Source organism: Miscanthus floridulus, chromosome 7, assembly GCF_019320115.1.
Source record: "Miscanthus floridulus cultivar M001 chromosome 7, ASM1932011v1, whole genome shotgun sequence".
NCBI classification, from domain to species: Eukaryota; Viridiplantae; Streptophyta; class Magnoliopsida; order Poales; family Poaceae; genus Miscanthus; species Miscanthus floridulus.
The window spans coordinates 128,948,063-128,975,296 of record NC_089586.1 but is presented as its reverse complement, the minus strand read 5'-3'; the positions used below and the strand labels follow the sequence as shown (position 1 = coordinate 128,975,296).

The following is a 27,234-nucleotide window of genomic DNA, read 5'->3' as shown; positions in this document are numbered from 1 at the left end:
ACATGGTGGCACGAAAGACCCCGTATTTTGGTCTATTTTTTTGGACAGTGCACGGTACGAAAATAGCACGTTAGGACATCTACAACACTATGATGTAAATTTATAGTTACTATACTACCTCTAATCTAATCCTTGAATGAATTATTCATAAAAATGCTCTAGGATTCGGTACTTTCTTGACATTGATACAGAAACCGGTGACACATGGCATAGAAAAAAGGGTTTGTCAATGAGAAATAATAGCGGAATAGCGACCAGCAAGCTACACAAAACAAAGTTATGGACGGCGGGACTAACTAAAATCGTTATGAGTGAGACCGTGTGATTGTTCTTGATTTTTTTTGTTCGATTTTTTCCACAACGATTTGTCAGATAAATGGCAATATAAGACCTTTTTCACTATCAGCCTGTTCGGCTGGTGCTGATACAATCATATTCGATCGTGGATTATTATTGCTGGCTGGTTTGGTATGAGAGAAAAATACTGTTCTAGCTGAAAATTTACGATCATTTACGACCAAGCGAACATGCCACAAGAATATAAGACTTTGACAAGCTCAGTAGTGACTAGTGAGAACACAAGCGTCGTCGTCATGCATGAACAAGGAATTGGCAAAGGTCAACATTGGACGCGCCTTAGTAATGTGCAATGAGTTCATGACTCTTCATTTTCTTTTGGGAGTGATGACCTGGACTCAGAAGAAGAATCTTTTAAAAGAAACTGAGAAGAAGAGCAGCACACTGGTAATCTAATAGAGAAAAAATGTACTGTAAGAGAGGTAGAAAAGGGGAGGGGGAAAAAGAGAAAGTTCTTCTCAAATAAGTTTAAAAATCATGTAAGAGAAGTAGAAACATCTAATGGAGAAAAAATCATTTAAGGTATTATTTGGATGCATGTGTGTCCACCTTAATCCACGTGGATTGGAGTGGAATGGAATGTAATTTAGTTCAATTCCACTCCAATACACTTCACAACACATGTAGATTTAGATGAATAAATGCGCATCCAAACGGAGCCTAAGAGAGGTTGGAAAGGGGTGAAAAAAGATAATTAAGTGAAGTAAAAGGGATAAAAAAATTAAAATAAGAGAAGTAGAAACATCTAATGGAGAAAAAAATCATGTAAGAGAGGTAGGAAAGGGGAGGGAAAAGAGTATTAAGCAAGAGAAGTAGATAAAAAGGGCGAAAAGGGGAAAAAAGAGAAGTAGAAACATTTAATGGGGAAAAATCTTGTAAGAGAGGTAGGAAAGGGGAGAAAAAAAGAGAAAGAAATAAAAATGGAAAAATCATGTAAGAGAGGTAGGAAAGGGGAGAAAAAAAGGAGAAAGAAAGAAAAATAAATGTCAATGTCAGAAGGATCAGAACTTGAGTCTGACGACTTACACTCGGCCATCCTGACTTGTTTGTTTTATTTCTTATCAGAATGTTTATTAGTGAATGTTTATTCCCACGCTGCGCCATCTGACCGTCCATTCAGAATCTACCGTTCCAACGGTCCTGATCAGACACAAACCCTACTTCTCCTCTATAAAATCCTCCCCGCTCATCTCCCCAGGCAATCCTAATCCCCACCAAAACCCTAAACCCTCGCTCGGCGGCGGCGGCTACAAGCTCTTCGTCGGCTCAGCACCATGAGGCCACCGGCTAGAGGTAACTAACCATAACCCCCCATCCTTGTTTTTCCATGCATTGCCGCAGCCGGACTAAGACTTATTCCTTCGTTAAATCCTATAGGCGGGCGCGGCGGGAGGGGAGGCAGGTTCGATGGCGGCGGGAGGGGAGGCAGGTTCGATGGCGGCGGCCGTGGGGGCGGCGGTGGCCGGGGGTTTGGCGGTGGTAGAGGCGGCGGTGGTGGCAGGGGCGGGAGAGGTGGCAGGACGCCGAGGGGTGGCCGCGGTGACGGTGGCAGGGGCGGCCGCGGTGGTGGCATGAAAGGAGGGAGCAAGGCCGTCGTGGTTCCGCACAAGCACGCCGGTGTCTTCATCTCCAAGTCCAAGGAGGATGCGCTGTGCACCAAGAACATGGTCCCGGGAGAGTCTGTCTACGCAGAGAAGCGTGTCTCTGTTCAGGTTCGCTACTACTTATTTATGTCCCCTTCCTATTTTCTCCTTTTATTATTGGATAGATATTGCTTGTGTGTACTACGAATGAGCTAGATATTACTTGTGTGTACTACGAATGAGCTGGCCTGTTTTACATAGTCGACTGCTGCGTTTTCAATAATTCTGTATATTGTCAAAGGTCAACTCTTCTGTTTTTGTGTTATTTGTTTCTGTTATCTTGCGACAACGTTCTGGGTTTGGAGCTCTGTAAATGATGATCTTACTCGGATTCCCCTTCAGGACATCTAAATGGATGATGCAAATTCGAGTTTCTGATGCCCTCATGCCCAAATGATATGTAGATTGTTTAGTTTCCCTTTCCATTTCTAGGATAAATTACTGGTCTGAATAATTGTAATGTCGTAGTTTCGTAAACTCATCCATTGGGATTCGGTCGTAGGACTGATTTATTTCTACTGTTTGATTGTTTGGGCATTGTAGAATGACGATGGAACAAAGGTTGAATACAGGCTTTGGAACCCCTTCCGTTCCAAGTTGGCTGCTGCTGTGCTTGGTGGCATTGACAACATCTGGATTGTAAGTTGATTTGCTTATCTTGAATGTGCAAAAGTTCTATTTGCTTTCTTGTAAGTAGAATCTGTGGCGATGTTATAGCTGACAATTTGTTAATACGTTTAGGCTCCTGGTACTCGGGTGCTGTATCTTGGTGCTGCTTCTGGCACAACTGTTTCTCATGTGTCTGATATTGTTGGACCGGTGAGCTCTCTATCACAAAAGTCTCTTACTGATTCTTGGCTTTGTTTAGTCTGTTGTCTTAAGAATTTGGATGCTGTTGCAGGATGGACTGGTCTATGCTGTTGAGTTCTCTCACAGGAGTGGAAGAGACCTTGTCAACATGGCAAAGAAGAGGACCAATGTGATCCCCATTATTGAGGATGCCAGGCACCCGGCAAGGTACCGGATGCTGGTTGGCATGGTTGATGTTATCTTCTCTGATGTTGCACAGCCAGACCAGGTATTCCTATCATTTCCTTGCGGCCAGGTGTCTGAATCACTGGACTGTCACATTGTTGAATTGAGTGTTGTTTACTTCCCTGCCTTTATGTTCTCTTGATTCTGATTCGGCAATATTGGGCTTAGCAAATGATGAGCATACTCGGATTCCCCTTCAGGACATCAATTGGATGATGCAGATTCGAGTTTCTGATGCCTGTTGTGCTCAATGCCAAACTTTTATCTTTATTACTTTTTTTTGCTATTTACATTTTCTTTTTGCATTTCCATTTCTTCTGTTTGCTTTCTTGATTATGTCATATTTGACGATCCAGCCTTTTTTATGGTTCAGAATTCATGCTATAGCACATTACTTTTTATTGATTATTGATACATGTTTCTTGATAATCTTATTTGCTATGTTTGTCAACTTGGATTCATTATTTGGAGCTGGTAATGCCCTTCTATGTTAGAATCTTGAATCGTCTTTGTTTTTCACACATTTGTTATTGATCATAAGTTTCATTTTCTGTTTGTTGTCATCTGGTGCCAACTTTGTTGATTTTCTCAATTTATTCGATTCCAACTGTGTATCTGATATTTAGGAATCACCTGCCTTTACCCCGTTTGGACCATTGTAGTTTAGAACAGTTTGTTGCTTGATGGGTTTATAATACTAAGTTTCAGTTTTGTTTTTGACATAGAACAGTAACATTGGCAGCACTACCTTGGTTTGGTCATGCAACAGTGCATTGTCTGGTGCTGTTCAATATGCAGTTTGAACGAATCTGGGGATCCATGGTTATATACTTGTATACATACGATTTCTCTTAGCTTCGTATTCATACACATACACTAGAAATTTCGCAATGTGAGGCAACCCTTTCTGTTGGGGGAAGGGAAATTGTAACACGTGGTTTACAGCTTTTAAACATTGCGTGATTGTGTTATCCTGCAGGCTAGGATCTTAGCCCTTAATGCTTCATACTTTTTGAAGAATGGTGGCCACTTTGTCATTTCAATTAAGGTACTTTGCAGCTACACAACCAGGAGTTGGTTTTTTCTCGTGTTAATTCTGTATCATCGGTTTTAGATAGATAGTCATGGTCTGCATTGATCTAAACAAGAACAAAATATTTTGCTCAGGCGAATTGTATTGACTCCACCCTGCCCGCTGAGGCCGTGTTTGCTGCTGAAGTGGAGAAGCTCAAGGCGGATCAGTTCAAGCCTGCCGAGCAGGTGACCTTGGAGCCCTACGAGCGTGACCATGCCTGTGTTGTGGGTGGCTACAGGATGCCCAAGAAGCAGAAGGCTACCTCTTAGAGCGGAATCGGTGCTTGTCTTGCCTACCAAAGATGCTATGTTGTATTGCGGTGAAAGAAACTTTGAAGTATTTTATATAGCATCTACTATCTTGACAGACCTGCAGTGATGCTGGTTTAGCCGCAACTGTATCGGCTGTGAGGATCTCATGCGGTGTTGCTGGTTTAACAGCAGTTTTTTTTTTTTGTTGATGCTAAACGTTTGAGCGATCAGCTTGGATTTGTTGCCCTTTGGGTCTGGGCATAACTTAGGAATCCGAGTCGCAATCCTCAGCCTGCTCGAGGATTAAGAGTTGCCACAATGGCTCTTTTTAATCAAGAAGGCACTAAACTCCACTCTAGCCATAACATTCGAGCTGGAGTCACATAAGCTCTATATAACAAACAATGTGTCACCTTGTTGAAATATCGCGCTCGCAACATCAACAAAGCATAACATTTTTTTTTAATTCGGTTCATAAAGTAGCTTTACCAATGGAGATTTTTTTTTTCAAAAGCAAAAAAGTTTGGTAAAACTATTTTCTTAGAAAAGGTAGTAGAGAGAGAGGGGGGGAGAGCTCGGAGAAGCTAAACACCCGCCCAGCTTCAATTAGGAAATTGTGCCTCCGAGGGCTAAAAAACAGTCTTATTTTAGAAAAAAAAAATATCAACCTGTCTGGAAAAACGTTTTTTTTTTTTTTTTGAAGGTAGAGCAGCAAAAACTGCCCGCCAGCGGTTGTTGGTATTATTCGGCCTCCATCCGGAAAATCATGGGCCCAACCCGGTAAGGTTGCAAGGAGATGCCGTTCCGTCCGGGTGGGGGTTGAAAGAAAACGTCTCCGCACGCAACGCCAACAACGCCAGCTTGATTTAGATTGCTTTCCCCACCTCCGTCTCCCTCTCCTCCCGACGACCTCCGCGACCGCGACTCCACCACCGCCTCCTGAGAGCAAGCAACCGCCCCCGTCCCCTCCCTCCTCGCTGGTACGCGCGCCTCCTCTCCGATCCCCCGCCTCCCGTCCCGTTCCTTCCCTTCTCTTCCCTAATCAACTGTGAGATCGGGTGGGGATCCCCTCCCCTCGTCGTCGGGGTTGGGGGTTTGCCATGAGAATGAGATGACCCGGCCTTACTAGATCGATTGAAGCAATTGGATGTCGCGCCCGACTTGTTGTGATTTATCTATTTATTTATATCCTTTTTGTTTCCTCCCGCTTTTTTTGTTTACATGCATACACTTCCAGGGACGTGGTGTTGCGATTTTATTTGCTTCATTCATTCATTCACACCAGTCCAGTAGGAGTGCCAGTTTGATTTCCATCATCTCTTAATTTTTACTAGTACTAGTAGTAGCGGGCTTATTCGCCGGCTGCAACTGAGTGTGAGTCTGTACCAGTGAATTCATCTCTCCACTTTATTGTCCTAAAAAAAGTACTTATCCTAACTACTAGGCTACTACAGCCACATCTGTGCTTGATGGACAAACAAACAATCTTAAGTGGTGTGCCATATCATTCACCCTTTGCTCGTACCACGATTCAGCACTCGGTAGTACAGTACTGCCGGTTCTAGTCACAAGTCTAGAGCGTTTCTTTTCCCTTGCCTTGATTGGTACATGAAACATGAGGATGCCTGAACCAACTGCACAGGCATCGCCATTATTTTATTTGTCGGACAAGTGACTGGATTCCATCTGTCCTGTCCTGTGGTTTCCTTTCTGTTGTTATCACTCTTTAATTAATTAATAACTCTGCAGTTTCCTGGGGTTGTTTAACCACTTGTGAGTCGTGACAAATCACTTGCCTAAATTGGAGTTCTAATTCTCAAGTAAAACCCTGGGTACCATATCACAGCCAAGATATTGAGCAGCCCCCCCATCACACAATGATTTCACTGATAATTTTTCAAGAAATGATTTCACTGATGTCTGTACTGTACTGTACTGCTGAGGCTGTGCATGTTCCATTCTCTGACCTAAATTAATTTTACGCATTAATTCTAACCTTATGTAGTTTGCTTCACCGCTTTAATAATCGCAGGGAAGATGGAGCCTGGCCAGAGCGGTACTGAGCAGACCTCTCCACGCGGGAATGACTGGGAAGTCGTGCAACTGACTGCATCAGCATACGCGGCCGCGCCTGCTCCGAGGAGACCTGAACCTTGTGAGGAAGCCGAAGCTAAGAAATATGGCGCGAAAGGGGATGATTTGGCCGCTGGGCTACTGATGTCTGGCCACTTCTCGGCGTCTCAGAGTGAAGTCGAGAGCCTCCTTGTAGGCGCTGACAGCAAAGAACCTCCCAAGGAGCTTGGCAGCCCAGATGCAGTTTCCAATGAGGGTGATGATGAGAAATACCAAGAGACCTGCAAGCATAAGCTGGAGGATGACGTCCCCAGCATTCCATCCTTTGACAAAGGGAAGGATGTTTCCTTGGGTGATATGGCGTTTGATGATGGCAAGGCATTGAAAGGCATGAGTTTGGTCGGGGAAGAACCGGTTGGGTTCTCATCGCCTATTTACAGCTCAATTGAGGCTGAAAATGAGTTAAGTTGGTCAGCTACAGAGAGTAGGAATGAGAAGAAAACTGAGGAGCCTACTCTGCATAACTTGAACCCCATAACTGGTTCATCAAAGGTTGTTCCATCTGATGAGCAGAGTGAACCTGCTGGTTCAGGCCCACGTGAAGCATGGTGGAAGAAGCAGCTTTTGTCCCTGTACAAGAATGCAAAGGAAAGTAATAATTTCTGGCCTATTGTCGCGACCGCTGCTGCTTTGGTGGGCCTGGCATATTTGGGGCGGTGCTGGCATAAGGGCAAGCTGCAGTTTCAGCCGGTCAAAATACCACCTTCTAGCAACAAGGAGGTAATTGCAAAGCTCACCTTTTCTTTCTAGCAACAAGCAATAGGAAGCGAGTCAATCATGTCATAGGAGCACCCTAGTCCTAGTGAAACCGATCGGAAAATACATTACAAAGGAAAATTGCCACCATAGCATTATGTTGATCCTTGTCTGATTATGTCTATCATAGTTACTGACCTTATAACCAAGTACTCGCAACGTACTTGATATGAGCATATAATTAGGAAGCGAGTGAATCATGTCATAGGAGCACCTTAGTCCTAGTGAAACTGTCCGGAAAATACATTACAAAGGAAAATTGCCACCATAGCATTATGTTGATCCTTGTCTGATTATGTCTATCATAGTTACAAAGGACTAAGTAGCTGTGGAGTATGTCCAGTTGAATTCGATGTCCATGGGTTATATAACCATTCTAATAGTTTGCTGTGGTGTGAGGGTTGAACTTCTGTTGGTACTGTTGTTCTGCCATCGTACAACTGCGTCAAACCAGCTTGTTTTTTCTCTCTCGATTTTCTGATATTGGTTCTTGTTGTTGTGTCATATATTCATAAATATCCTGGCGAGCATGCTTTTTAAGTTGCACTTGCCAGCAATGAGAATTTCACTACAAATGGGCATCTTGCATGCAGCATGCTACAGCTCCAGAATTTTGAAATGTGTGGATTGTCTGAAGTCCTGCCTGTTTACTAGCAAGCTCGTGTATCTGTTTACTAGCATGCTAGTGTTTTGTGCTGTGGTAGCTATTTGTTTTACTTTTTTTCAATTATATATGGCGCCTGCAAATGCTAATGGATGCAGACTTGTTTGCGTTTCAGAAAATCAATGATGCGGTTGGACCATTAAACCGTATAAAGGATATTCTTGTTGCTGGCAACCATCCAAGTCACGGTATCCATGGACATGCCCGTGCAAGCTGAATGTAATCAGTCTGTGATCCCATCAGCATCCTGAATCCATACTATTATGTATCACTTGAGAATCGGCTCAAAATGAAGACAATCCATAGGGCAGAACTGATCCATAGGGCAAAACTGGAGCAATGGTCCAAGGATTGAGGATGTTTATGCAAACACAAGTATGTTTGGTGGCTATGTAAATTCCAAAACTCCTTTTGGGTATGTAAATATATGAGTTTAGTGTGATTGCTTTTCTTTTCGTCATTTCATGGAACATCCGCTGGTTTCCTTGTCTAGTGCGATACTGTACCCACCGTATAACTGTCTTATTTGGGGTTCGCTCATGCATGCATATATGATATGATGGGGGCATGGTATGAGTGAATTTTATTTCACCGTTATGTTGGCTGCTACTGTGAAGGTAGCCGATTGTAGCCCGCTCCGTTGTATATTTTCTGCTGCAGAGTGGACCTGATAATCTTTTATTGTGGCTTGTGAGGCGGTGATAGCTGGGGTAACATAGCATTTAACATATAACTGTTCTCACTAATTTAATATTATATTATATTATATATATCGGAAGGATAGCAGGGGTATTTTTTGTGGGCGTTGTTGGCTTGTGGTGGCCCTTGGCTCGCACAAAAGGTCATCTCGGCCTGCGTCAGCTCATATCTAGATAGCTTGTCAATGAGTTGAGCAGAGATGTTGATCAGGTGTACACATCATATCATGTATATAGTATATGCCTATGGATATATGATACAGCCATACCCTACAGGACTGTACTTTTGAATGGGTCAGAAGGGGAGGCCCCCTACTTATTTTTTTTAATTAATATATGTTATGTACAAATTTAGAACATCTTCAACATTCTTTCTAAAGCTCACTCTCTAAATCATCATTTGGATTTTGGAGAGCTATTTGCATAAAGATCGCTTTTCTATATTTCTTCACTCTCCAACAGTATTTTTATATCTTGTGTGCACTCTAAAGAGTCATGACATTTGGAATAGAAGATAACTATACTTGAATAACCAAATAAAAAAGTTGTTGAAGAATACCTTTTATCAAAATCTACATTTCTAGTAATTAGGAAGGATACATAGAGTTTCTTGAGGTTGCTCCTACATTGTAGGAAAAAAAATACAAGGCTCTTAAGCCCAGAAAAGAAAAGGATCTCCATCCCCTACAGGGTTGTATTAATAGACAGGACTAAACATCTCCATCCCAATACAATCAACAGTACGCGTGTTGTTTTTCTTTGTGCTTATTAATCTGCTAGTGGCACGGTGGTTATGATCCTCCAATTAGCAGAGGGTAGCTACTCATCATGACAAATAAGACAGATTAGAGGGAAAAAAAAGGCAGGCAAGGCCCTGCTGCTTCATTGGACTAGCTAGGACGAGTAGAGCTCATACCCCCCCTGTATCAGAGTAGTTCGATTAGCTTCCAAGGTTATGCATGTGGGCATGTGGGTGGTTGTGGTGGACTGGTGGCAGTGGCTGGCGGATGCAGAACAAGATTTAAGGGGGGTTGATCTCTTCTTCTTCTTCTTCTTCTTTCTCTTCATTTTTCTTCTTTCCTCCACCTCTTCTTCTCCATCACCCTCTCTATATTTTCATTGATGTACCAGCTGTAGGGGGGGGGGGGGGGGGGGGGGGCGGGGGGGCCCCAGCCCCCCTTGTAGATCCGCCCCTGACTGGTGGTGTTGGTGCGGGGTCATCTCGTTCACAGGCTGATAGGCAGAGGGTAGCTCATTCTCATTTCTCAGCATCAGCGCCGGGCGATGCTGACGGCTACAAAGTACAAACAACCAAACCCACTGCGTACAGAGCCAAATGGAATGCTGCTAAGCTCAAGGGTCAGGCCAGGTCTACACGAATTCAACTGATTTTTCTTTCCAGGGGGAGACAAGGTATCAAACTTGCAGTATTTGTCCTACGCAAACGAGTACTAATGGAGGAAGAGCAAAAGTAGGAGAAAATTCCTTATTTGTCCTTAGAAGTAAAAAGTGGTCCATTTGCCACTGAAAAATGCTTTCCTTCCTTATAAGGGAGAGAGAGAGGAGCCTCGGATTTGGTTAAACCGACAATGAGGAATTATATTGAATAGGTAAGGGCACTTTGAGTATTATGAAAAAATTGACATGTTGTGCTTGACGGTCTCAAACTGAACATGCATTGATGACAGTTAGGGATGAAAGTTTTAAGTCAGTAGCAAATAAGGAAGAAAAGAAATTCAATAGCAAATACGACACCAGTTTAACTTCTAATGGCAAATAAGAAAGTTTCTCCAAATGTACCTCTTATTTAAGGGCTAGCCTATATTAACAAAAAAGGGACAATTATCACTACATTATTGAACACGTAAAAGACAAAACATGAAAATAAAATCATTTGAGTAACATAGCCGATCGATGACATATACCCTTACAGCTAGAATAGAACTATTTGAGTAGCGTAACCTATCGATGACATATACCCCTTACAGCTAGAATACAACTATCTATGACCATAGAAAATGGTCTAAACTAGCACACGCATCTAGGCATCTAACATGCTCATGTGCTACACTGTAGGTGTGTTGGATTAACTGTATATATGGTCATTTAGCCTAGACCATGGAATATGATACGTTGTTTTGGTGCTGGGTTGAATGTATATATGGTCATTGAGCCTAGCCCATGGAATATGAAACGTTGCTTTTGTGTTGCTTGTAGGTGGTACATGGCGTGGCTCATGCAATGTAATGTAATGTGGGGGAAGGGGGTCTGCAGAATGTGCTTCTCAACCAAGTTGAGTGGATACATTTTGGTTGCTCGTATAAGAACCATTATAGTAACTATGATCTTATAACCACATAGATAGAAAACCTATTTTTTTTGTCACGGGAGTGATTAAGAAAAAAATAGGAGGCCTACCCCAAACCATCCCGCATGAGGGGCAGCCTTGTCTTTGTCACTATCCACGACTTCTCATCTAGCAAGGGCGAAGCCAAAATAAAATACCACCTAGGTCAAACTCTAATAACGAACTATTTGCTATTGAACCAAAACAAGAACCAAAGAGACCTTAAGATACATATAATGCTTATTATTATTATTATTGAGCATTATTATTATTATTTGAGCACTTGTAGGCTGCCTTTTTTTTTTTTTTACTTTTCCATTCCATCACCCCCAGCGTGCGCGCTGCACTCTCTCCCTCTCCCCGTTCTCTCTCGTGGCGACTGCGACGACTGGGCGTCCGTTGCTGCCGCCCTACGCGCCATGCGACCAGGTCTTCTTCGGCCCCTTCGCCGGCGACGAGCACCACCAGGTACGCCCACCCCTTGGCCTTCCCTTCCTACTGTGCGAAACCGACCACCCAAACCCTAACCTACTATTTATATTCGGATCTGATCCAACTACGAGTGTATATGCATGAATTTTGCCTACTAGCTTCGATCGCTTTGCAAAAATTGTCGGGTGGTGTCCTTCACCGGGTCCTCCCCTGTGCGCGGCGACCCTACCGATCGGAATTCTGCTAACTCCGTTCCTCCCTGGCTCGATTAGGTTCCTCGTCTCCGGCGCGCTGTGCAAAGCGGATCGATCTCAGCTCAGCACGGACCTTACGACTTGGATCTCGCAGGTCTGGTTCGGTCCCTGTACTGGGAAGAATCGTGCTTGCTCCTTGCCACAACAATCATGCAGAGCGGGGGCGAGATGAGGCCTGTGCACAACAGCGTTGATACAGTGAACACTGCTGCTGTTGCCATCGTCACCGCGGAGAGCCACACACAGCCTCCTGCAGAACCGGTTTGTGCTTAAATATCTTATCACAGCATGTTTTTGTTATTGACGTTAGAAGCTTGTGATGTCCTGCATGGCCTTTAGTTGGATGACTTGTGTGTAGCTTCCTTTAATGATTGCGTAGCTGAAGCAGCTATGTACGTGCGGGGTTTGCGGTGTAACGGTTATGCTTAATCATCTGTGGCTGCTTGTTTGTGTGGCTTTATATGCATGGCAAGAAAATTACATCTCATAGGACACGTGTCATGGAGTGTTTCTTGCATGTACTTCAGTAGGCATTTGATTGTATTATTGCAATTTGCAGTTAGTAACGGAAGGATGTTGTGTAGTCAGACTCTCTAGATTTTGGTTGTCAGTAAGTTTGTCGGGTATTTAGGGTGTAGATATAAAATTTAGATGCATGGATTTTCCATTCAATGAGATTGGACTTCAGTTTGTTTTTAGTTTTATACATAGAGTACAACAGTAATTAGTGGAAAGTTGTAATTTTGGGACCGTGTCAGTGTTCGAAACTACATCTTATGTCACTGGATTGAGTGGTCAGTCTTTTTTTTTCCATAAATATATTTTCCATAGGTTTTTGGTGTTACAAAGGGAAATGAATGTTTACAGAACTTGGCAAGCGAAGAGAATAGTAGAAAGCTTCTGATTTGTTCTTGCATTCTCCGCTTTGCTTTGGGGGGTTGGGGATATGGCTCAGTTGGTACATCCCTGCACTTGCAACTGGGTTGCTGAGATTATGGTTGGCTGTATAATTTTTGAAGGCTTCGGACCTGAGGATTCTTGCTAGAGCTAGAAAGCTTTTCTTATCTTTGGTGGTATAGGTGCAGCTGTAGAATGTTGATGTTGGTCTATTCATTTGTACGTCCGCTTTTAGTATCTATGAAGGAAAAATTGTGGGCTATGCTCTTCACCTAGTTAGATTTGTTAATGTTCTTTTGTTATACTATTTTGGAGGTGCATGAGGAAGGTACATCAGGAATGAGACAAAAGTTTGGTCCCTGCATTACATTTTTCTTGGAACTTCGACACATGCTCTGTTTTCTCATCTAGAAACTTTATAGGATGAGTAGTACATTTGACATGTACAGATTGCCTTATTTGTACCTCTTCTGTTTCAAAGGGGACATCCAAGCGTACTCAGCTCACCTTGAGGGTCTAGTACGCCTTGTCGCCTTTGAAACCATGGTTTGTACAGTTTCAGGCACTGAGAGTATGCATGAAAAGGCATTGTAAATAGCAAGAGAATGCCTCGGAAAAAGAAAGGGGGATAGCTGAAATGGTCAAATTGAATTATTCGTTGGACTACATGGGACAAAAAGATACTTTCGCTGCTGGCGATATGTCACCAGCTGTTTCTATCTATTTTTAAATTCCAACTTTAGGTCCTATTGTTTATTTTCTAATACAGGTTGGTGTCTAGGTTTTCATCTTTATATTTGTTATTAGTCCACCCTCCCTCTTCCAGCTTGTTTGTTTCTGAGGGCCTGTGATTTAAACTTATGATTGTTGTTCTCCAGAGATTTCAAAATGGTACCTTGCAGAATTGGCAATCATTTCGTGGATTATACATTATACACCCGTTAAAGTTTATCTTTGAACTTCAGTTTTAAATGAAAGCAAATTTCCCTCCATGGTGATACCATTGTTTCAGAACATGTTTAAAAAGCCTGTGTCTTTCTCCATCCATTGCAAATATCTCTGGGGCGTTCTTTTTAGCCGTGGTGATGCCATTTTCCTTTTCTTTTAATGTTGGATGCAGCAAAATAGCACACAGGCATTTGATTGATTCGCTGAGATATTGTGTCTGATTGATAATGTGTCTGATTGGACACGTTGTGCTGCAATCTGACTGATGATTACATTACACATAGGTCTTTTATTCTCTCATTCATATGCAGTGCAGAGTCATCTCATTCTGATTCTTGGTTTTATATCATCACCAAGTTATGCTTCTTTCTGTGTTAACTGCTCCTTTTTGTTTGCAGAGAAGGAAATGGTGATCGGTTGAGCGTGTACTTCTGCTTTGGATCCGAGAAGAATGGCCGGCGCATGCGCGTCAACCATGCTGCACTTGTCCCAGAACCTGCACCTCAAAGGACAGATGCACCTGTCGCCTCCTGTGTTCCCCTTTGTGGCACCTCCATCCTCTCCTGCTTCTTTCCTTCAATCAGAACCCACATCAATCGTACAATCACCAAGGGTTGGAGCTCCACCTTTTTCGCCCCTCTCACCGAATTCCCAATCCCCCATGGGGACACCATCCATCTTTGCTATTGGGCCATATGCACATGAGACACAACTAGTCTCACCTCCAGTGTTCTCGGCCTTCACAACTGAACCATCAACGACCCCTTCCTCTCCGGAGGTTCCATATGCAAAGCTTCTGACTTCGATCAACAACAGCAAGAATGGTGAAACTGGTGATCTTCAGTCGTATGCAAACTACCCAGACGGCCCAATTGGGCGCCTGATATCTCCAAGCTCAGGTTGTTCTGGCACTTCCTCCCCATTCCCTGACCCTGAGATGCTGGCTTCCTCACGCAGCACTTTACACTCATTCCCAGTTCGTGAGCCACCTAAGATATTGGATGGTGAGGGCGTTGCAACACAGAAGTTGATACCCCGCCATATGCGCAACGGTGGGTCCCTCTTGGATGGCCACATCACAGCAGCTGTACCAGTTGTTGACTTCTCTGCCTGACTTCAACCCAATGAGCATGCTATGGATCATCGGGTGTCATTTGAGCTGACCGTCGAAGATGTTGCGCGCTGCCTAGAGAAGAAGACTGCAATTCCTGGGGATTCTGGCACGGCATCTTTCCACCTTGCGCCCACCAGCAACGGTGATCACCTCGACGAAACATACCATGACTTGCCTGAGAAAGCAAGGCGGTCCCTGTCCCTGCGCCTGGCCAAAGAATTCAACTTCAACAACGTCGATGCTGCTAACGTGGAGCCAAGCGTGGGATCTGACTGGTGGGCGAATGAGAAAGTTGCTGGGATGACATCTGAGCCAAAAAAGAACTGGTCCTTCCACCCGGTGGCGCAGCCTGGGGTCAGCTAACCTTTGCACTGACCATAATAATCTTTTTACAGGATGAAGGAATTAGCTTCTTTTACTTCTGCTTCAGCAGGTATGACTGGGGGGGGGGGGGGGGGGGGGGGGGGGGGGGGGGGGGGGGGGGGGATGCCAACTTGTGCTAAACATGCAGTTAGTGGCAATTCTAAATTTAGATAGTAAGTAATCGGATGTCCATCTAATATCGTCATGGGATACTAGAAGGTTTATTCTGGGGGGGTGTTTGGATGTGACAAACCGCAAACTCTTTTGGTTTAGGGTCGGTCGGAACTGTCTGTCTCTTGTATCCTGTGTATGTACTGACTTGTTGTCCTGATACCGTTGATGTGTTGTGTATGTACATAATAAAGTGGTTTTAAATTAAAAGGGTACAACTCTTTCCTTTGATCAGTAGCCAGATGTCTGATCGTTACCCTCCGCCCCCTTAATCTGTGTGCTGCGCCGTTGGTAGCAAATCAAATTTGTTGGTACTCTCTTCGTTCTAAATTATAATACGTTTTGTCGTTTCAAGATACCTTAGACTTTGCTATGCATCTAGATATACAATTATGTCTAGATATGTAGTAAAATCAATGCATTTAGAAAAGCAAAGGCGTCTTATAATTTAGAATGGACAGAGTACTATTCAGTGGTCTGGTTTCGATATTATTGTTATTATGTTGTTATTATTCATCTGTTGGCTCTGGGCCCTGCCCTTGTGATAAGATGATGTTGGAAATCGTACAGTGTCTGTTCATTCTATTACGGTTTGCGAATCAGAAAAATGGTGGGGATTTTACATCCGTACCAGAGATGACAGGGTCCCACGGTGGACAGAGCTGAAGGAGGTTCTCAACTCAAGATGACAGGGAGATGGTCTGGCCGGCCCCACCAGAGATGACGGGGGAGTTTGAGTACGTATTTGGCCAAGCCTGACGGGCAATAATGCTTTTGCTGCAAAATATCATGGCCGGGTTGGCCATCAGTTTTGATTACCGTCGACGATATGACTGGCACCAATCTTGTCTTGTTCAAATTTATTCCGAAACCCTAATGATGAGCTAACAGCTTACAGGAATATATAATTCCTCAAGTTCCAACTAAACTGGCGATCGAGAGGTGACATTTTTTTTTTCACAGCACCTAGAGTTGAGGCGCCTGATGTAAGTAATATGATAAGCGAAGAATACTGAAGAAATCACGAAATGGTCAATCAAAATAAAAATAAGCTGGGCGTAATTAGGGGGAATTTGGAGTGGATGATGAGCTAGACAAGTTGGAGCGTAGACGGATGATGCTGGTCCGACACCAACCCCGTCCCCTCCCATCTCATCAATAATTTAAGCTACCGGTCTCTTCTTCCGATCAGCCGCCGTCGCCTCACCGCCGGTGAGCCTTAGGGCGCCATGCGTGCATCACACCTCCGTCGCCGTCTCCGGGCCCGGTGACCGGCCGGCGGCCTGGTTAGTTGTTTCTTCCTTGTCGTGGATCAATATTGCGTGCCGTGCTGATGGATATCAATTAGTAGCTGGATTGGTCATTGAACTAAGCATGATGCGTGCAAACAAACTGACGAGTGGCTCACCGGGCAGCAGCGATCAACTTCCTATCCCATGTCACACATCGACCGGGAGTATAATAATAATAATAATAGTGTAATTTACAATTCTAAGTTTATAACATTGCTGTCCAATCCCTGCTAAAGCATCTGAACCGCCTCGCATGTGGCCTATAAAAACTCGATCCGCGATGGCTAGACAACCCTGGATATTTCGGCTTAAGAAGAAGATTTTCTCATGCGGATCGAGAAAATCCCTGAATTCCTGCTCCACCCATACACAGCGGCACCATAGCTCCGTGAGATAAGCCAGTCACAGACCTGTGCTTTGGATGTGGAGGCAGACGAAGAAGGTTCCCCCCTAGTCACTAGGGCCGAAGCCACGAATAAAGAAGGGAAAGGTACTAAGCCTGCACTAACCAGCATGTGGCGTGTGTGTGTGTGTGTGTGTGTATATATATATATATATATATATATATATATATATATATATATATATATATATATAGAACTACTATCCTATAGCTGGCTACAGAATAACTTATTCTATAGCCACTTTGAGTTACGATAATTACTATGTTATTTTACGAGATTATAGTAACTCCTTACTAAGTGGTTTAATATAACGTTATGGTAAATATCCCCATGTGTTATAGTAACCCAACTATCGTAAATATGTATTGACATTATGGTAAATTAGTATATAAAATTATAGTAAATGGAGGTGGCTACAGAATAACTTATTTTGTAGCCGGCTACTGAATAGCCTCTCCCTATATATATATATATATATATATATATATATATATATATATATATATATATATATATATATATATATATATATATACACACCTCGCATGTGTATATAACTATATACAAGTTGTGTCTTCTTCTTCTTCTTTGAGGTGTGGGGGGGGGGGAGTACTCTATGCCTTCTTAATCCGTCAATTAGTGCTACGAGCACGACATCTAGTGTGTATGGTGTACGATCGTCTCTACCAGATCAAATTATACATTTCAGATACTGTACATACATTAACTATAGCTGAATTTAACCGTATCTTTTATGTAGGTATAATTTACGTATCACGTTCTAAAAAATACTCCACGTGAAGCTCAATTTTGTCCCTCAATTATCTAAGTGCCTGCTTCAGTCCTCTAAAAGTTTCTTTTCATTTCAATCTCGTTCTTTGTCCTCCTTTTTTTCAAAAAGCCATGGGCAAGAGTAATGTCCTTAGGAGGTGAAGACCTCACGACAACACCTCCAATGAATAGCATGGCGCCAAAGACGTCACCATTGCTGGTCGCGGCAGAGAGCCGGGCAAGGCATTCACCCGGAAGCCCCCACCTCCTGAACCCTCACACCCAAGCACATCAGTAAGGAGTTTTATTGGGTGAAACTACAAACATGAATAGACTCTTTTGCCCTCTCGTATCTTGTTAGGCTAGCCCGATGTCCAGCTGAAAGGTCCTTGTGTGGTTTTGATAATTGAGTGACAACCTAGGTGAACTAATTATGTTTATGTGAGATACATAGGTGATTAGTCCACAGGTACATGTGTGTGAGCAACATATGCCATAAAGGTGAAAATGGCTCGAAGATGTTGCAAAGCTCACACATGTGATGATGAAGGAACTAATTGCACATGAGACATAACATTGAGTCATGTGATCAAGGTGAAAAAGATCAAGACAAGACTTGACTTGATGGACCGGTTGCAAGCGTGAAGGGCAAGTCAGAAGCTTTGGAGCGATGGACCGCGTGACGGTGAAGCTTAAGCAAGACTTAGCGCCGATGGACGAAGGCAACGGTGAAAAGCAAGTAAAGTCAAGATCGATGAATCAATACGGTCACATGATGATATGGAGTGAATCATATCATTTGGTGATTGGTTGGTGCATGTGTTGCATCAACATTGGAGGAGAAGGAATGGAATGCGCAAGGCAAAGGTATAACCTAGGGCATTTCATTTCACTGGTCATAGGTGTGTAGAGAAGTTTATGACCGGGTTTAGGATAGATGGCCGTACTATCAAGAGGGGCAAATGTAACACCCCTCGTGTTACGATCTCGTTTAGCACCGCGATTTAGGTCTAAGGAAAAAATTTTGAAACGAGTTCTCAAAAATTTTGATTGAAAACGTACTTATGCGATGAGTGGATTCGGTGACTCGGTTTTGTGGACTCGAATCGACGCCCAAGTTAAATTCCTTAGTGCGTAGAAATATTTAGTAATGTCCGATAACGGTTTTAGCAGATAACTAGCGAATGACTTGTTTAATTGATTAAGCATGAAAAGCAACTTTTATAAATAAAATAAAATCCATTAATAAATAAAACGATATATATATACTCACGTGTTTGTTTTGATGAGCACGCTTAGTGAAAAGCTTTGGTCTAGTGACATGCTTACGTTTATGTATAGACTAGTTTTAGCCCCTAGATAAATTGGTAACGTACCCGCGACAGCTGTCGTCCTGACCGCTCAGAATCAATGACCAGATTTACTCACGCCGCGCCGTGCTGTCGAGTCAATTGCTTGCTTTTTCTTTTTCCCTGTCTGCTTCTATGCCGTGCCATAGCGCGTGGGGCATGTGCCGTCCTCACTACTTCCCCTCCCTGCGCTCCTTCTTATGCATGCCAAGGCGGAGCTATTGTTTGTCTCTGCTTGTCCTTGTCGCCTCTGCTACGCCAAGCCGTCTAGCTTCGCTGCTCACTTGTTTCTTTTGAATCAAGTTTCTCTGTTCTTGCCCGTGCAGTCGAGCAACGTGGCTGCATCGCCAAGTCCTTTCTAACTCATCGACCGGACCATGTGCTCGGACAAGTTCGCTCAGGTCTCCTCGTCCTTTTTTCTCTACGCCGTGTCCACTCCCTTCCTGTGCGTCACAGGCGCACCTCTGCCGGCCACGCTGTGCCATCCTACCTTGTCTCCTCATCGTGCTTGGAATTGGTGGCGTGCTCGCACAAGTTTCTCGCTTTTCCTTTGCTCGTCTCTGCCTTGTCTTGTCTCCGCCGAACCGCTCCTCGCTCTATCCCCTTGCCTCACTTCCTTTTTCTCTACCGTGGCATCGCCGTGGCCAAGCCAAGCCATCCAGTGATAGAAGGTCCTTGCTCATTTGCCTACCCCTGCGCTTGGTAGCCGAGCGTCCGCTCCTTTGCCCTGCACGCCAGCACCATCGCTGTGACAGCGCCGCCCGTACCTTCCTCGCATCGCGCGCCCGTGGTCATGCTGCCCTACGCCACATTCCTGTCGTGGCAGCACCAGCATCAACTGGGCCTGCTCCCCACGCGTCGTCCGTGCTTGGCCCCTCGGCGTCCGTGCTCTGCACCCTGGTGTTCACGCCGCGCCACCCGCCCGCCATCACCGCACGCATGTGCACTCCCCTCGGTCCCACGCTGGACCCACGGCTCTATGGCACTGCTCCTTTCGGGCCGCATTGACTTAGCCACGCTGGTCCACTAATCCACGCGCCTCACTCCCGACGCCGTCCATGCTGGTGTCGGCCTTTCCCGTGCGTGTGACCCTGGCCCCGCGCTGGCCTGCTGCCCTCGGCGTGTCGTGCCGCAGCACCTTGCCGCCCTCCCGCGCTGCCTGCACTGGAGCCACCATGGCCGCTTCTATCGCCGCCACCGCACGCGCGCGAGCACGCTAGGCCCGCTCGAAGCTGTGGAGCCATCCTACAGCACCGCCTTCCTCTTCCCTGCCCCGCAGCGTTTGCTCAGGGCCGCGCTCGCCGTCGCCGAGCCACCACGTCTGAAAGGTCCTAATGGCTAGAGAGGGGGTGAATAGCCTATTAAAAATTTCTACAACAACACTTAACAAACTGGTTACACAATTATGAGGTGAAGGAAGCGTTGCGCTAGCCTACTAAAAAGCAAGCCACCTACCACAATTCTAGTTTATGTAGTTTCTATCCATACAATAACTATGTCACTACACTAAGTTAGTATGCTCTCAAAAGGCTAACTAAAGAGTCACACTAACCAAACTAACAAGCTCTCACAACTAGCTACACTAAAGAACTTGATAACTAGTTTGCGATAATGTAGAGAGTGAGCAAAATAGTTATACCGCCCTATCGAGGAGTGAACCAATCAATCACAAGAATGAATACCAATGAAAACCAATCACCTCGAAATCAAATGATGAACACAATGATTTTTTATCGAGGTTCACGAGCTAATTGGCATCACACGCCAAACCCTCAATAGGGTGCCGCACAACCAACACAAGATGAGGATCACATAAGCCATGAGCAATCCACTAGAGTACCTTTTGGCCCTCCACCGAGAAAGGTCAAGAACCCCTCAGAATCACCACGATCGGAGCCGGAGACAATCACTAACCTCTGCTCGACGATCCTTGTTGCTCCAAGCCATCTAGGTGGTGGCAACCACCAAGAGTAACAAGTGAATCCCACAGCGAAACACGAACACCAAGTGCCTCTAGATGCAAACACTAAAGCAATGCACTTGGATTCTCTCCCAATCTCACAAAGATGATGAATCAATGATGGAGATGAGTGGAAGGGCTTTGGCTAAGCTCACAAGGTTGCTACGTCAATGCAAATGGCCAAGAGAGTGAGCTTGAGCCGGCCATAGGGTTTAAATAGAAGCTCCCACAAAATAGAGCCATTATACCCCTTCACTAGGCACAACATAGGGTGACCAGATGCTCCGGTCATATTGACCGAACGCTGGACCTCAGTGTTCGGTCATGCGATGCGAGCCACGTGTCCCCCCTCTTCAAATGTTGATCGCCTAATCTCAACGGTCAAGTGACGACCAGACACAGCAGCTCAAAGTGATCGGATGCTGGACCTCAGTGTCCGGTCGTTTCCAGTAAGCATCTAGAGACGACTTTTCACGGCCGGACGCGTCCAGTCAAGCTCAACCGGACACACCCAGCATCTGGTCATTCGGTGACTCCTCTATCCACTACCACATCAGTAGGACCGGACACACCCTATTAGCGTCCGGTCACTGAGTGACCCAGCATCCGGTCAGAGACCAATGCTGCGCGCCCTCTGCTGCCACTGACCGAACGCACTAGTCCAACCGAGACCAGTGTTTGGTCACTTATAGTGACCTCTATCTTTTTTGTCTAGGGCGCCGGTGGCACCATCGGACTATCTGCACTCTACGGGTAGACACTCCACCGGTGAAGTTCCTAACCCTTGCTCAAATGTGCCAACTACCAAGTGTATCACCTTGTGCACATGTGTTAGCATATTTTCACAAACATTTTTCAAGGGTGTTAGCTCTCCACTAGATCCTAAATGCATATGTAATGAGTTAGAGCATCTAGTGGCACTTTAATAACCGCATTTTAATATGAGTTTCTGTTAACACTGGATTTTGGTCGACTTTGGAGGATGACAGGTGGACCCGCATGCGGGAAGAAGGATATTCGGCAAACAAAATGAGCGGTTGGCTAAATGCTTGTGCAGTCGGTTACTTCAGAAGGTGGTGACTCTATTCGGGAAAGCAGAAGATGGCAGGCAAAGCCGATCGAAAAGATGAAAGTTGTAATAATAAAGGACTCTGAGAGTTTAGGGCAAGGAATCGTAGTTTCCAAGTTTGTTTAAGAGTTCCTTTGTAAATCGTAGTCTTTTAGGACTCGTGTTTTGTCTAGGGTATAAATATTAACCCTCGATCATTGTAATAGGGGTTCACAACCAAATCAATACAACCGGCCCCGTGCCAACTTTTGAGTCCTTTTGTTGTGTCGTCGAGTTCTTCGAGAGGAGTCATCGATCCGTCGACCTCCATAAGTTCCAACAACCTTGTTATCATGTTTAGTATCATGCGGTGGATTTAGACGTGATGCAAGTAGTCTTGTTTATTTTCAATGATCGTACGGTGGATCTTTGCTTAACAATCAAGAAGTCTTTGCTTATGCTTTGTTTATGAGTAGATACCGTGCGGCAGGCGTTTGCTCAATATGCTTAGTGAAAGCAAGACAGTTATCGGCTCTATTAGATACGGCAAAATCTAAATAGATTCATTAAGTTATCCTGTGTTGCATGTTTTAAATATTTTATATATTTGTAACACACTTCTGTCCAATCTAGATTGATATTGTTCGGCCCTCTCTTATGGTTTTATTCGTGCTTCAATGATCATTGCTTTTCATATTACCTTTGCAAATAGATAACATGCTCATAATGGCTGAATCATTTTAATCTAGATTGTCACATGTCGTGGGTTCATGCATATTAATTACGTTTAAGCTTTAACGAAACTAGGTGTCATGCGGCAGATGCAGGTTTTAGATTAGTTTAATCGTGTTTATTTGCATGTTTCTTCTTCATGGACCCCAACTCGGCTGGACTGCTGAGCTTGGTTATGCATTAACTCATAATTAATTTCACTTGTTCAAACATGTCTTCCCATGCACATGCATTCGGCAATTGGATCTTTACGTGTGTTCATCTTATGATTAGCTGAATGGTTTATAAACTTGTTGGCAGACAGCTTCCTATAGCTGTATGTCGTTGTAAGTGGCTTCAGGGCCGTATATATGGAACTGTCTGGTCTCACCCGACATGTTCCGGTTTGGCATTTAACTGTTTTATCCCTTGTTAGTTTTTTTCAGGTCAAACTGACTGGCACGTTTCTGGATCATGAAGCACCCGGGGACCCGATTGAAGCCACGCTTTCTGGCTTGCTGTGTGTGAGGCACAGTGTGTCACATTTTGTGTCAACACACTTTTTGGCACGCCCGGTGGGACAATCTGTTAGTTCAAGATGGCGTCTGAGATCAACAATGATCATATTCTGGATGTGAGCATGGCAGAATTGCCAGATAATTACAGGGATTTAGTGCTACAAGCATATGAGTAATACCAACGGAAGTGTTTGATGTCTTTTTCCAAAAACAAGAGCAACAAAGTGTTTCAAAAGCAGTCAATGCCAAGGGTTCTTCTTCCACATCAAACTGATTACACTAAAGAGGAGGATGCTCAGAAGATGGCAGCCCTAGTTTATAAAGCTATGGGAGAAACCATGACAAACCATCACACAGCTTTTCTGAATACCTTTCGGACAATCATGATCAGTACTTTTGGTCCAATGGTTGATAAATACTTTGAAGAAAATGTTGGCCCACTCAGTGGACCGACACTTTTCAATGTTCCAAAGCATCAAGAGAAGCCTGTTGGAAAAGAAGGAGCATCGACTTCAAATATAGGTGGATTGACTCACACTGAAAAGCAGTCACATCCCACCTATGGCCAGGTGACATTTGGTACCACAGGAGAAGTGCCACCTTCAGCTTATAGAGTTTCTCCAGCATCAAACAGATTGCAGAAGAATATGTATGGAGATGGGTATCAAGAATTTACTGATTACAATGCTATCAATGCTGTGCCAAATCCAGGGTATAGGAGTATTTTAGGATTGCCTTCTGGAGTGCAAGTACAAGGAAATCAGGATTCATGCATTGATGTTTTGATGCACAGGATGGCTGATATGATGCAAAATCAGTTCGGCTTGAAGCCAAAAAATCAATCCTATTCATACAAGTCTCCTTATCCAGAGTGGTACAACAGAGTGGCGTTACCTCCAAGGGTGAAGCCTCCAACAGATTTAACCAAGTTTTCTGGTCAAGATGATACTAGTACCATAGAGCACGTCAGTCGGTACTTAATGCAGCTTGGAGAAGCTACTTTAGATGAAGCCTGGAGGATTCGATATTTTCCTTTGTCTCTTACAGGACCAGCTTTCACGTGGTTCACGTCTTTACCAGCTCATTCCATTGGTACGTGGGCAGAGCTAGAGCAGAAGTTTCATTCATATTTCTACACGGGTACTAATGAGAAGAAGTTGGTCGATCTCATGAGTCTGAGGATGAGAACAAATGAGACACCATTGGAATATCTTCGCAGATTTAGGGAGACCAAGAATATGTGTTATTCTCTGAATTTACCAGATGATCAACTACCTAGAATAGCTATAGCAGGAATGTTGTCGAATATCAGGGAGAAGTTGTTTGGCATGGAGTTTGATGATCTTGGCTAACTTGCACAGCGTTTAGCAGCTATGAGTAATCAGGCCTAAGGATTCAGGAGAGATAATCGCTTTCAGAAGAATAATGCCACTAATGAGGTGTATCAAGGTTTTCTGGAGGAAGCAACTGAGTATATTGATGAAGATGAGATAGCTGTAGCTGAGTTGAATTGGGCAAAGGAGCCTACTCAAATTAGTCATTAGTTTTACCCAATGCCAGTTGCCAATTTACTAGTAGATGCAGCAGCAGGTTATGAAGTCATTAGTTTTATGGATGGTAATGCTGGCTATAATCAAAATTTTATGGCAATGGAAGATATTTCAAAAACGGCCTTCAGATGTCTTGGTCATATTGGTTTGTTTAAATGGATAGTCATGACATTTGGGTTAAAAAATGCCGGTGCAACTTATCAAAGAGCTATGAATTATATTTTTCACGAGCTGATCGACAAGATTGTAGAGATCTACATCGATGATGTAGTGGTCAAGTCTAGAAATCATGAAGGACATTTAGCCGATTTAAGAAAGACTCTGGAGTGCACAAGAAAGCATGGTTTGAAGATGAATCCAAACAAATATGCCTTTGGAGTTTCGGCTGGTGAGTTTTTGGGATTTTTAGTTCATAAAGGAGGAATTAAAGTTGGGAAAAAGAGCATGAAAGCAATAGACAAAGTTGTGCCGCCAACCAATCTCACAGAATTACAATCATTGTTGGGCAAAATCAACTTTGTAAGAAGATTCATATCCAATCTATCAGAGAGAGTTTTACCCTTTTCTCCTTTATTAAAGCTCAAGAAGGATCAAGAATTTATATGGGGTGACATACAACAAAAGGCTTTTGATGAGAACAAGCAATATATGAAGGCACCACCTGTGCTGGTACCTCCACAACTTGACAAGCCTTTTAAGTTGTATGTGGTGGCCGATAGCCTAATGATAGGATCGGCCCTTATGCAAGAATTTAAAGGAAAAGAAAGAGTCATAGCTTATCTTAGTCGAAAGTTGTTAGACCCGAAAACAAGGTATTCGGCTACAGAAAAACTTTGCTTGTGTGTGTATTACTCATGTACCAAATTTCAGCACTATTTGTTGAATGCCAAATGCGTGGTAGTTTCTAGTTTTGATGTAATCAAACATATGCTATCAATGCCAATTTTGAATGGAAGAATTGACAAATGGATTTTAGCATTGTCAGAATTTAATTTAAGGTACGAATCGGCAAAGGCGGTAAAAGGTCAAATTATTGTCGATTTTATTACCCAACATTGGAATCTTTCTGTTGAGGCGATAAGCATTGTGCCTTGGGCCTTGTTCTTCGATGGATCATCTTGTAACAAAGGTGGTGGTGCTTGTATTCTCTTGATTTCCCCACAAGGAAAAACTTTTGAGTATGTGGTTCCTATTGAATTTCATGTTACTAATAATCAGGCAGAGTATAAAGCGTTGCTTAGAGGGCTTCGGCTTCTTATACAAGTAAAGGCCATTGCTGTTGAAATCTTTGGGGATTCTAAGTTGGTGATTAATCAACTGAGTGGTCAGTATGAATGCAAGAACAATGTGTTAAGAGAATATTATGAGGAGTGTAGAGAACTTTTGAAGAATTTTCTGGTAGTAACCTTGCATCATATCCCTAGAGAGTACAATGAAGAAGCAAATAAGTTAGCTCAAGCTGCTTCTAGATATCGAGAGAGTCGGGGAGTTTTTGCTATAGAAGAAGGTGTTTTAAATACTGATCAAGTAGATGGTGATTGGAGATACGAAATTACCAATTATCTGAAAGGTCCATCTCAAAAAGTTTCCCGAAAACTCAGGTACAAAGCTCTCAAATTTGTGTTCCTTGATGATCAGTTATATTACAAGTCCATCGATGGAGTATTGCTCAAATGTTTAAGTCAAGAAGAGGCTAAGAAAGTGGTGTATGAGGTTCATGAAGGATTGTGTGGTGCACACCAGTTAGCTTATCGGATGAAGTGGATAATTAGGAGAACTGGTTATTTTTTGCCGACTATGTTGGAGGATTGTTTTGAATATTACAAAGGGTGTCACAATTGTCAAAAATTCGGCAATATTCAAAAAGTTCCAGCGTCTGCTATGAATCCCATAATCAAGCCTTGGCCGTTCAGAGGATGGGGTATAGATTTAATTGGTCAGATCAATCCTCCTTCTAGTAAGGAACACAAATTTGTACTCTTGGCCACGGATTATTTTACCAAGTGGGTTGAAGCTATCCCTTTGAAGAAGGTAACGTCAGAGAATATGATCAGTTTTGTTAAGGAACATATAATTCACAGATTCGGGATTTCTCAAACTATAACAACTGATCAAGGAACTCAGTTAATTCTTCAGAATTCTGTGATTTTGCCAAAGATATGGGGATTAAGTTGTATAATTCTTCTCCTTATTATGCACAAGCTAATGGTCAGGCAGAAGCATCAAATAAGATTATGATTAAAATCATCCAGAAGAAGATTGATGAAAAACCAAGGAGATGGCATTTGGTTCTTAATGAAGCATTGTGGGCTTACCGAATGGCTTGTCATGGGTCCACTCAAACGTCTCCCTATGAACTGGTTTATGGGCATCATGCTGTATTACCATGGGAATTACGGTCAGGTTCAAGGCGAGTTGTGTTACAGAAAGAATTGGTAGAAGAAGATTATAAGAATCTAATGATGGATGAATTAGAAAATTTACATTTAATTC

At 43.5% G+C, this 27,234-nt stretch overlaps 2 protein-coding genes, 2 non-coding genes and 1 pseudogene across 4 annotated transcripts; all 5 read left to right on the top strand.

The window, feature by feature from the left end:
• Positions 1–1,571: 1,571 nt before the first annotated feature.
• LOC136464754 (rRNA 2'-O-methyltransferase fibrillarin 1-like) lies at positions 1,572–4,627 on the top strand. Its single transcript, XM_066463707.1, has 7 exons — positions 1,572–1,650; positions 1,735–2,069; positions 2,544–2,639; positions 2,742–2,819; positions 2,902–3,078; positions 4,015–4,083; positions 4,203–4,627. The coding sequence occupies exons 1-7, from the start codon at positions 1,632–1,634 to the stop codon at positions 4,377–4,379; spliced, it is 951 nt and encodes a 316-aa protein (XP_066319804.1). The 5' UTR covers positions 1,572–1,631; the 3' UTR covers positions 4,380–4,627.
• On the top strand, positions 2,308–2,382 carry LOC136468294 (small nucleolar RNA snoR60). Its single transcript, XR_010761809.1, has one exon. It is a non-coding gene; the product is annotated as a small nucleolar RNA snoR60 (small nucleolar RNA).
• Positions 3,201–3,274, top strand: LOC136468291 (small nucleolar RNA snoR60). The gene has a single exon (XR_010761806.1). It is a non-coding gene; the product is annotated as a small nucleolar RNA snoR60 (small nucleolar RNA).
• Positions 4,628–5,185: 558 nt separating the features above from the next.
• LOC136464752 (ATG8-interacting protein 1-like) lies at positions 5,186–8,588 on the top strand. The gene is made up of 3 exons (XM_066463706.1): positions 5,186–5,341; positions 6,394–7,214; positions 8,030–8,588. The coding sequence occupies exons 2-3, from the start codon at positions 6,399–6,401 to the stop codon at positions 8,129–8,131; spliced, it is 918 nt and encodes a 305-aa protein (XP_066319803.1). The 5' UTR covers positions 5,186–5,341; positions 6,394–6,398; the 3' UTR covers positions 8,132–8,588.
• A 2,713-nt stretch (positions 8,589–11,301) lies between these two features.
• On the top strand, positions 11,302–15,043 carry LOC136464751 (uncharacterized; annotated as a pseudogene).
• The last annotated feature ends 12,191 nt before the right edge of the window (positions 15,044–27,234 follow it).